The sequence below is a fragment of the Limulus polyphemus genome, unplaced genomic scaffold, assembly GCF_000517525.1.
Source record: "Limulus polyphemus unplaced genomic scaffold, Limulus_polyphemus-2.1.2 Scaffold62, whole genome shotgun sequence".
In the NCBI taxonomy this organism is placed as follows: domain Eukaryota; kingdom Metazoa; phylum Arthropoda; class Merostomata; order Xiphosura; family Limulidae; genus Limulus; species Limulus polyphemus.
Window position 1 is genome coordinate 416,383 of NW_013665672.1, and position 11,476 is coordinate 427,858.

The 11,476-nt window shown below is 33.2% G+C and overlaps 1 protein-coding gene across 2 annotated transcripts in view; it reads left to right on the forward strand.

The window, feature by feature from the left end:
* Nucleotides 1-2,332: 2,332 nt before the first annotated feature.
* The window catches only part of LOC106464650 (junction-mediating and -regulatory protein-like), a 38,776-nt gene continuing 29,632 nt past the window's right edge, over nt 2,333-11,476 (forward strand). Inside the window, exons 1-2 of one of the 2 annotated variants that reach the window (XM_022392926.1) lie at nt 2,333-2,618; nt 6,453-7,316. In XM_022392926.1, coding sequence (XP_022248634.1) covers nt 6,482-7,316 — 835 coding nt within the window. In that variant the 5' untranslated portion in view covers nt 2,333-2,618; nt 6,453-6,481. The remainder of the gene's footprint in view (nt 2,619-6,452; nt 7,317-11,476) is intronic. The other variant, XM_013924813.2, reaches the window with a different exon arrangement.

Sequence of the window (11,476 nt, forward strand, 5' to 3'; positions counted from 1 at the left end):
ATTAAAACATGTTATAATTCACAGCGATTCACACAATTTACTTTCGGTGCCCACTGTTTGCTTGACTCAATTATATCTATTCAATCTATCTCAGGCTTATATACTAAAAAAGAGGGCGTCTAGCAAACGCTGGGACATTTGTGAGGTTGCCGCTAAGTCACTATCCTTCTAGAAACTCCATCGCGCATGCTCTCAGCGTCGCGCGACTTCCGATGTCGTAACAATATCTATTCCAAGCGTGGTCAGGATTTTATCGTTGTAGTACATGTATTTGAACTCAGTTGGACTTTCTACTTGAACAGAATGTGGCCAACATTGAACTCCTTTATCATGTCCTTGGGTATTGTTTTCATACATTTTAGATTTAACGCTGGAACTTGTTTGATTTGACATTTGACCAGCTTTTTAGATAATTTTGTTAAACGAATCTTAGCATTTTGGGGCATCTAGCATGCTAGTCATGTGTAAAGCTGGAAGACTTTGAAATTCGTATTCCTCTTTTCTTTTAAACTTGATGAAATTTCTTCTTGCCCTTGTACAGTGTAGCTGTTTTAAAATTTTGTCTAAGTTCAGTTGCACTTTCAAATTCCACTAAGTGTATTTATTAAACAGAGTTAAGTGACAGCATTAATACAAGGTTACCATAATTATACATCTTAAGATATTATAATAAGGGAAAAAAGAAACGAATGATAGGTGCATAACTTTGATGAACTAAATGTTGAACAAAACTATTGAATAATTCACACAGAAAACTATATTTCAGGCTTTTCAAAGGAAAAATAATAAATTGTTTTTGAGTTATTATTCCTGAAATTCACCCCTTTTCTTGCACTTATAAAGGTAAAGCCATTTCATGAAATATAGAAAGTTAAGTACTTTATATTGAAACAATTTTACATATGCAAATTCACAAGTCACCTGACAACTACAGCCAATATAAAGTTGCAGTGGAACAGATGTATCAGAACTACATTTTGACATTATTTGGCATTATGTAAGTAATGTAGTGTCACTGAAAATTACGAATGGTATGTAACAACCCTCTTTCATATAAAATATTTATACTCTCAGATCATAAAAATGCATTTAGATTGGAGATTTAGGAATTCCAAGACAGAGATATCCATTGTACTTAATGACATTGGAAAACAAAGTAATATGGATCAACTGGAGACCCAGGACTATTTGTAAGGAGACCCGCAATAAGTCATACCCCAGCTGTGGTGTACAAATCGTGATGTAACAGGTGAGAATCTGCAACAGAAAGACCAGTGGCAAAAGCCATCCAGTTGTTAAGGGCAATTAAGAAAGACTTCTGAAAACGAGGCTAACAGGGCAAGGTAAGGCTTCCAGTTATATCTCCATTCAACCATTGCATACCCCTAGGAGCTGGAAGATATAAAGCGATATTTATACTATTACATATGAATACAGGCTGGTTGAGTTACAAGATAAAGCACCTTTGAAAACCGTCATCCTCATAGATGTATTATGGAAAGCAAACGGGATGGAGGAGTGTGATTTGAACATAAGAACCTTAAGACGGAGCCTTTTGCAATGATAGCCACATTGCAAGTTTATAAAGATGCAAGGTCTTCAGATGAGCATGACTTGCCATGGATTATAATGATGTGGTAAGGCTGCAAAATCGTATATCCTTGCATAAATCGAAGGTTTCTCAGCAACTTACAAAGATGTTTGGAAACTAAATTAATATTTGGACTGAAGTGTAAAGCTCCGTGAACTTCAAGTAACATAGGATATACTAGAATAAATGTGAAGTCATACTGCTTTTCAGCTGAAATTGTCCAATTCTGCGATGGATCAGTGGTGCATTTATGCAAAAATATGATGTTTCACTTTCCACAGTGAACAGAGCATACAAATATTGCAAATACTTATAGTGATAAAATGTTTGTTCCAGGTTTTTGTTGCGCGAAGTTGTACAAAGAGATATAAAGCATAGCTATACTTAATTTTGAACTGACAGACAAAAGATACAGCAGCTAGTCAAATTTTGTTTGATGGAATAATGGGATTTGGCCATCCATGTTTTAGCACAACTACAGCTCCAAATTGTGAAATGCGAACCATGAACCCTTCGGTTCACAGTCTGAGCAGCTTGCTAACTACTTGGCCAAGTAAGACCTAGAAATAATGGTATACTGATTCAAATAACTTATTATTTGGCCACATTTCACTTTACATAAAATAGCTTTACAGCGTCTGTTTAATATTACACAATTAGTTTTTTTTATGTTGCATATATTTAATGTATATTTCAATAATCAAATACTTGAAGATGACGCTCTTGTCTAGAGTGGGGCATGTGACCATAAATATATCCATGTGTGTGACGTTCACAGTACAGATTTCTGAGTGTAAGGCTGTTTATAGATATTAGTTGGGACATCTTATGGCATTCATCATAAAACAGTTATACATAGTGTTTATTGTATATGATTTTGAAATTTCTTAGTATGGATATCTTATATGTATAACGTGCGACTGTACTGTACAACTGTGATGCAACTACTACGAGTAGTACTAGAGTAGAGAGTGAAACTTGTTTTGAAAGGTGACAGTGAAGTATACAATTGAAAAGGTTTAAACAAGTAAGTTTCGTTTTACGTCACATAAACTACGAATTTCTTTTTTCCACGAATATAAGCGTGAAAGCTTTGTTGATCTTTTACCTTGGATAGGTATTGATAGAACAGAAGACAAATCATATACAATAAATGCTTTATTATCTGGCATCTGCTGGACTTTGGCAATGCCAAATAGGCGAAAATTCTGGTTTATGAAAGGGTTTCCCTTATAATATTTTTACTGAAAAACATTTTGCTTCTTGTTGATGTTCTAAGGTGCAATATTTCTGTCATCTATTTTGCCCGGTAATGTGATTGCCATCTTCACAGGGCCAATCAATAGGGAAGCGAGTACAGCTGCATGTATGCAATTTATATAGATATACTGTATACATGTGTTACTGCTGAAGCTGCTGTGTAAATCTTTTAATTATCATTCATATATCATTGTTTGATAGTTAAATTATCAATTGTAATGTCTTATCAATATGTGGAGAAGTTGTCAGCTGAGGTATTAGCAAGATATCGAGTAAAGTTACAATTAATTAGGCTTGATTCTTGTCCCTACCAGCACCCTGCCAACTTGTGGATCAACAACCCAACAGAATGACCCAGTATGCAGTACCCAGACAGACATGTGCAATTATCTTGTGTTAAAAAAATAATCAGAAGACAACATTTACATGATATGAATTGAGCTGAACACACATAGTTATAGTCAGACTTTGGCTCCCACAGCTTTACTGTTGCTTCCTGTGTTCCATGGTTGATAGCTTTCAGCCAAAACACTCATCTTTTCTTTTAAGTAGCTTGTTTTTTGTGAGAAAACAAGCATTAAAAGTAAACTACCAGGTTGAACTAGTTTTTAAAACAATTATAGACAAATTATCTTAAGACTGTTCTAGGCTAGCAGTAGAATCCCACAAATGTTTGCTTTATGCTTACTATTAAAGTGAACTGCAGGACTGGGTATCAAATAGAAGGAAATTTCAAGTCTTTTTCAACTTGTTATTGGTGCAATTGTTTACGCAACAAGTCTTCAACATATTTGCAGTTTTGGAACAACAGAAGTTCATCACAAACACAAATAGTCATTACGATTACCAGTCTAGACAGTGGGCAAGTGTACAGAATGAACAAAATTTCCCTTTTTTCATGCTATTTGTATGCCCCTTTGCCTCGGTTGCTAAGCGGACATTGCAATGTAGGTGGGCAAAGTTCCCAGATATCCGACCTCGATGATACCAATAACATTAACAGTATATACAATAATAAATGTTGTAAGAAACTTTAAACTGTATAAAGTATTTTGTAAGTAGAGCATTTTAAATAAAATAATACAATATGTTGGTGGCTAATAAATGAAGTTTGCTGATGGGAAAGAATGTAAACAAAGTCACTGAAGCCCTACTAAGCAGCAGCATCAATTAACTACAGTTGAAAACTTTTCAGAAGCTTTGAGTGTTCCAAGACATTTTGGTTGGAATTATAATGAATGCTGGGTTTCTACAATAAACATTTGTATTTGGAGTTCTTGAAATTTATGGTTACAAGAGCTTTCGAGATGCAAAGATGCCAGATAACAGAGCTTTCACTGTACTTACAAAAAATTATGCTAAATTTAGATGTGAAGGGGTTGTCATGATTTCTCTGTGCACCCTGACACCCATACTTCCCATTCAGACAAAACTTAATTAATTAATGCTAGCAACACTCACCTATTGAGTCTGTAGATACACACAGGGGTGAAATTCTTCTGGTACTTAGTACCAGAACTTATTTTTTAAGGCAGTACTAGTACTGGAACTTATTTGAGGTACTTGGTCATTTTTTATGTTTACATGTAGATTTTTTAACTTTTCAAAAACAGGTCTACTTCACCCAACCGAGTACCTCTAATTTTTATTTTTTTTTGAGAATTTCATACCTAGACACATACATCTGCAGGGACAGAAATAACTGAAATATAATTACATTCACTCGAGGTAAAGTTACCAGGAAGATTACATTCCCTCATGTAAAGTTGCATTTTCTCATGAATTTTTTTTTTTTATTTAATCCATGCAATATGTTCACTTTCATTTGTCATAACTAAAGGAATATGGATGTACCATGCATTCCTGATTGAGAAGGCCAACTAAAAAAATGAAATTCCTCAACCAAAGTTAAATTTCTTGTGAATTTGTTAATTAAATATTTCAATCCCTGATCTGGGCTTATTCTCACACTCACATGCATTAGCAAGAAAAAATCTCATGTCTTGATTTCTATAGTGCATTGTGGTTAGTTTGACCAGCTTACATGACTGCAATAAATACAGTCCCATTGATTCACATCTGGATGAAGAAAGCAACACAGGAAATAATCTATGTTTGAAATATGGGAGTGACACTCCACCTGCACAATTATTGAAAAGTTGGTGCTCTCTTGGAACGCTGCTGAAATCAGTCACTGTTTACAAACTGTGTTAATGAAATTGTGGAATAGTGAACTTCAAGAATTTCATCCAATCATAGTTAGGCTAATTCATTTACTTATTACATACATTCCACCACTTTAAGCTTGACTTAGCCTATATATTGTCAACTAGGCCAGGCATGTCCTAGTGGTTAATGCACCTGGACTGTGAATCTGAGAATTCATGGTTTGTGTTCTGTTGATTCCAAAAACATATTCTGTCTTTCAGGGCTGTGAGTGTGCTGTAAGAATGATGATCACATCTGGCTATTTGGTAAGACTAGAAAAGACAAAGAGCTGGTAGTGGGTGTTTTTGACTAGCTACCTTTCCTCTAGGCTCTATTTTGTTATTTCAAAAGTAAGGATAACTATGTGTAGGTAGCTTTGGTACAAAAACATTTCTAAAAACAAACAAAGCTATTGTCAATTAATCTGTGGATTCTGCTGTATCATGTTTGATTTTTTTTCTGTTATTTATCTTTTGAATACATACTTTTCATTTTAAAAGACTCAATCCCTAAGACACTGACAAGTAAATTAATATTTAACATAATATCCAAAGAATTTTCATGAAATATCATTTAGGTGTTCATAATATTATAATATCAGTTGTGTTTTAGCACTTAATTAGTATTCTGTATGCAAAACATTTTGTCACAGGTGCCATGTTAGAAGACTTATGATCAAAACAACTGTGACTGTCAAATTTTAGATATTTAGTTGGACCACCCCTCTATTTTCATATCTAATTTCGGAAAAACTACTAAATCAGCACAACTTTACAGTGATATAGAATGACATGAGAGGGGTTAGAACCCCCTATCTAATTTCATATGATAGAATTTTTGAAAACAGTATGTCTTTTGTTTCATTATTGCTACCTTTATGTATTTTTATTCATTTTTAATGTTTATTATGTTAAGAAAAAAAAAGAAAAGAAAGCACAATTTACTCTCTTTTCTTACAAACAAGTTTTTATTTCACTTATCCATCACACAGGTACTCCAGCTTGTTAACTGATATTGTCTAATAATCGGCAGGTTATTAAAAATATTAATATTGATTCGTCTGATGACCAAAATATGAAAGAGAAATGACAGACCAAAATTATTTTTATATACATGATGTTACTTTATTTTATGGTTCTTATTACATGTATCTGTCTTCTAGAAATTGTGGAAAAGCTTTTCCACATTTTCTAAACATGGATGTTAGGATTTTTAAATACTCATTAATAAAATTCAACATGTAGCTATTGGTTTATGATCATTAGTTTTATTTTTGATAATGTTGGTTTTACTATGCTAAAATTGTATGATTTATGTAGGTTTGAAAACCCATGTATGTGTAATACTGGATGACTTTAATAACAAAATGTTGTTTTTCTTGTCTTACATTTAGAAATTAAGTTGTTGCTTTTTAAATTGGAAATGGAAGAAGATGCTAGTCTTGATGATTGGGTCACAATCAAGGATGATTTGTTTGGTCAAGAAGATGTTGCCTATAGGAAAGATTTAAATTTCATTGTTGAGTGGAATGAAATTGAAAAACAACTGGCTATTACATGTACTGAAGGAGCAAGAAAGGCCAGTGATCAGACATGTAAGTCACATGCTTGTATGTTGAGCATTGCAAGTCTACAAAATATACATCAACAGTTGTCTTTAGTTAATACAACACTAAATGATAAATTTCCCAAAATTTGTAATAAATCTGGTTTTTTGTCTCATCTATTTGGAGTTAGAAGTACTGAAATACCAGTTAGAGAAATTGAAGCATACCTTTATACTGCCTTAGATGTTTGTGGGAAGAAAATGCTTTTTTCTCTTTTGTTTGAAGAAGAAGAAGATCCATTGATAGATTATGAAGAAAATGTGAATGAATTTCGACTGCGAGCTCATGAGAGTATGGTTAATAAAGCCTTTCTTGGTCTGAAGGAGATTCTGGAATTACGAGAAAGAGCAGAATCATTATTAGAACTAGCTACAGTTTATGCTTTAGAAGATGAAGTAGTTGTAAATATATCTGTAGCCCTTTCAGAGCTGTACAATTTTCAACTAAAACCATTTTTGGAACTTCGAGAATTAGCCACTTCCAAAACAAAAAATGCCCAGTTGCAACTTGAAGACCAGGATCTTGGAGACAAAGTCAAGCAGCAAGCAGCAAAAGACTTAGAAGAGTGGAAGAATCAGTACTTTTCTGTTACAGAAGCAATACAACATTTGTATCAAGATTATTACAGAAAGACAGTAGATCTTTTATCAGGTATGTTCTCTGAAATAAAAGTAATCAATTGGGTTAAACTAGATTAGCAAAAGCACATGTAAGTACTAACAATGAAAAAAAAACTAATAAATGATTGGAATTTACTAAATAACTGAGCTCTGATATATACTAGTAACCACTACATTTTTATGAAAGTGTTCATTTATCACTGACCCATCTTTGATGTTTTTCAATAACTCTATATTTTAGTAAAATAAGAGTTTTTCATTTTGTTATGTTGAGTTGTTGATGTTGGTCATAATTCTCAAAATATACGTTATTCAGGGTTGATTTTGAATAATTTGAACATGTGAATAACTTTTATCTATATAGTCAAAACTAACCATAGGTTTACGTTTTTTGATAATTACAAATGCTGATTACGAATAACTTTTTCAGGTTGTTGTGTATAATCTAGATGCCCCATTTACTCATAAGTGAAATTCTGTGAATAAAGCCTGAAAAAAGAAAAGCTTTTTTTGTAAAATTTGTGAAGGGTGAACATAGAAAAGAGAAACATTTATTGAAGGTCATATAGGTCAGTCAGAAATCTGTTATGATATTAAAAAAAAAATAACTGAAAAGATTTACCACTACAGCAATCCTAGGAATTAGCAACAGCATAATTCAAATCTGATGGAAAAGTCATTGCATTTTACAGAAACATCACGTATTAGGTCGTCAAAAAATTAATGTAGCTTTTTTTAGATGAAAAAACCCAAACAACTTGTATATCAAAACAAAACATTTATTAAATGAAATATTCTCCATTCTTACTGATGATGCTTTTCCATCTTACAATCAAGTTGTTAATGCTCTAATTAAAGAAATCACTTGGCTTTGAAGGAAAAAACACATCAATCTACTCTTTAATACCTTCCACATTTGCATATGTTTTCCCATTAAGATGGTTTTGCAGCAAATGAAAAAGATGGTAATCTGATGGTGCCATATCTGGAGAATATGGTGGGTGGAGGAGAACTTCCCAACCCAACTCCATAATCTTGTGTTGCATCAAACATGACACATGTGGACGTGCATTGTCGTAGAGAAGAAGAACACCTTTTGGACAGATGAAGGAAGGACGTTTCTGATGAAGGGCTTAATTCAAATGTTCCAATTTCTGACTATAGATCTCTGCATTGACAGTTCACTGTGGATTGAGGAGTTCGAAATCAATTACTCCTTTGATGTCCTACCAAATGCAAAGCATCTGCAAATGGAGTCCAGGTTTTGGGGTTGTAAGTGGTTTTTGTCTAGGACTGAGCCATTGTTTTTGGCATTTAATATTTGAATAGAGAATTCATTTTTCATCATTGGTGATAATTCTGTCCAAAAATGGTTCACACGCATTTATGTGCCAGAAGAAACGAAGCAACGTTCACAATTTGGAAACAATGATCATTGGAGAGTTCGTCAGGTACCCAAACACCTTCTTTAATGAGTTTTTCCCATATTTCTTAGATGTTTACATATTGTTTCATGAGAGACATGCAATTTCAGGGCCATTTCATGAGTGTGTTGTCTTGGGTTAGACTCAACAAGCATCTTCAGAGCATCAAAATCAATTCCAACATGTCGGCCCCTGCCATCACAGTTTTATGGCTAAAGTCAACTAAACAAAATTTGCTGAACCATCATTGACACCTACGAATGTTCAAAACATTTCCATAAACTTCTTTGATATTCTTTGTGGCTATAGAGGTGTTGTTTCCCTTTTCGTATTCAAACAGCATTACATACCAAATGTGTGTCTTGTCGTATGCTATCACTATAAGGGATTAGAGTATACTAAACTTTACAGATTATATAGGCTACACTAACATGACATTTAGGCAGTTCGTCAAGAAATTCATGTCGCATTTTCAAACACTTTCATTAACCCCCCTAAAAAAACCTACATCATATATAATAGTAAAACGCGTAATGTGCGTGAACTTTTTTTGGACAGAATTGTCATCTGTGATGAAAATGAATTCTCTATGCAAATATTAAATGCCAAAAACAATGGCTCAGTCCTAGACAAAACCACTTCCGACCCCCAAACCTGGACTCCATCTGCAAAAAAGTGATGCTTTGCATTTGGTAGGACATCAAAGGAATAATTCATTTCGCACTCCTCAATCCACAGCAAACTGTCAATGCAGATATATATATATTCAGCAAGTGGAACATTTAAATCAAGCCCTTCATCAGAAACACCCTTCACTTGTCACACAATGCACACCCAAATGTTGCACATTTGACCCAACACAAGATTATGGAGTTGAGTTGGGAAGTTCTCCCCAGTCACCATATTTTCCAGATATTGCAATATCAGATTACCATTTTTTTATTCACTGCAATATCATCTTAATGGGAAAATATATGCAAATGTGGAAGGTGTTAAAGAGGACATCGACATGTTCTTCGCTTCAAAGGCAAGTGATTTCTTTAATCAGGGCATTAACAACCTGATTGTAAGATGGAAAAGCATCATTGATAAGAATGGGGAATATTTCATTTAATAAATGTTTTGTTTTAATATACAAGTTGTTTGGGTTTTTTCATCTAGAAAAGTGACATTAATTTCTTGACGACCTAATACATTTTTGTCTATATTCATGAAATGAACCTTTTATAAATCAATTAATTTTTTTCCAACACTTTTTGACTTCTCACTATTCACAACATATTAATATGCATATGTCAGGCCTTGATAAATATTTTCAAATCTAGGAACCAGGTATGCCTAATCTAACTTCACTACTGTAAGTACCAAGAAATGGGGGTTACACTATTGCCTCAATTATCTGCAACTCAATTTTCTGCGATCCTCGATTATCTGCAGTTTTTTCTTTTCTCAAAATTTCCACAAAATAATTGTGCATTACAATTCTAGACAATAATTTACATGTTTTTGGAGAAACTGTCACTCAGAAATTAGTTTTGGTTGCAAAAGTTCAAGTGTTGCATAATATCCAGGATTTTCAAATGCAGGATCTGCCATGTTCAAATCATACGTCATCCAGTTCAAGCCTAGCCTTGCCTCTTTTATTTTTAGCTGTTAAGACAGGAATACAAAATATTTGTAGCTTGGTTAACTTTATTTGATTAGTGATTAAAAACATAATATACAAAAACACACAGAATACCCATTACATTTTCTTAAAGATTTCACTCAAGTTCAGTTGTCATCTGCTGTTATATACTGCATCACAGGTATCCTTTAACCACAGATACATGTTCAGGTTGTGTTGGGATGTTGCCCAATTATGCATTTTCCTTTCCCCTACAGATAATTAGTACCTTCAGTTTGTTTTAACAGAGGCTTTTTCATGATAATTCCCAAGCATAGATTTGCACTAATTTTTTACTTATTTTTCACAGGCATTGATAGGGTACAAATGTACTTCTGTGTCTATAGCAGAAAAGTCCCACTATTTATGTCTATGTTAGTGATTAAATTCAACTAAAATGGAAATGGGCAATCAAATGAGTTGGACTCGTGTAACTCACGAAATTTGGAGAAATTGATCGTGAACAACTGACTGACCGACTGACACTTGGCTTTTATGATTAAGATTTTGACAACGTTTATAATTATTTATGATAATGTTATTAAATGACAGTAAGGAGATTATAATTTAAAACAAGGAACTTAAATATATTGAACAATTTTACTTAGATTAACCCTTTCAACCCGGGCATGGTCCCTGGGACCAACCTTGTAACCAGTTTATGCTTGTTATAGTTTTCGTGCTATAACTTTTAAATTAGTAAGTGAATGCTAAAGAAATTTTGCAGTTCATCATTAAACATTACAATGATTTCATATGGAAAATATCTAATTTTTTTTATTAAGTCTTAAGGTTTGTAAGGCAATGTTTCTCTCGTGCCTTTTTTTTTTCTTTTCACATCTTGCCTATTTATCATGCAAAGTAAATTTCATTTGAAGATTAAAAATACTTTTTTGCATTAGAAAATTTTTAACTTTCACATGTGAAGTCTTTATAATGTCTGGATAGTTATCAAACGTTTCTTAAGAAACAACTTTTTATTTTATCTGTTATTTTCAGTTATTAATCTCTATATGGGTTTGATGAATTTGACCGATCTCGCAACCACCATAAAAAATTAGGAAATAATCATAAATTATGCCTTTTTCATTCTAGAATGAA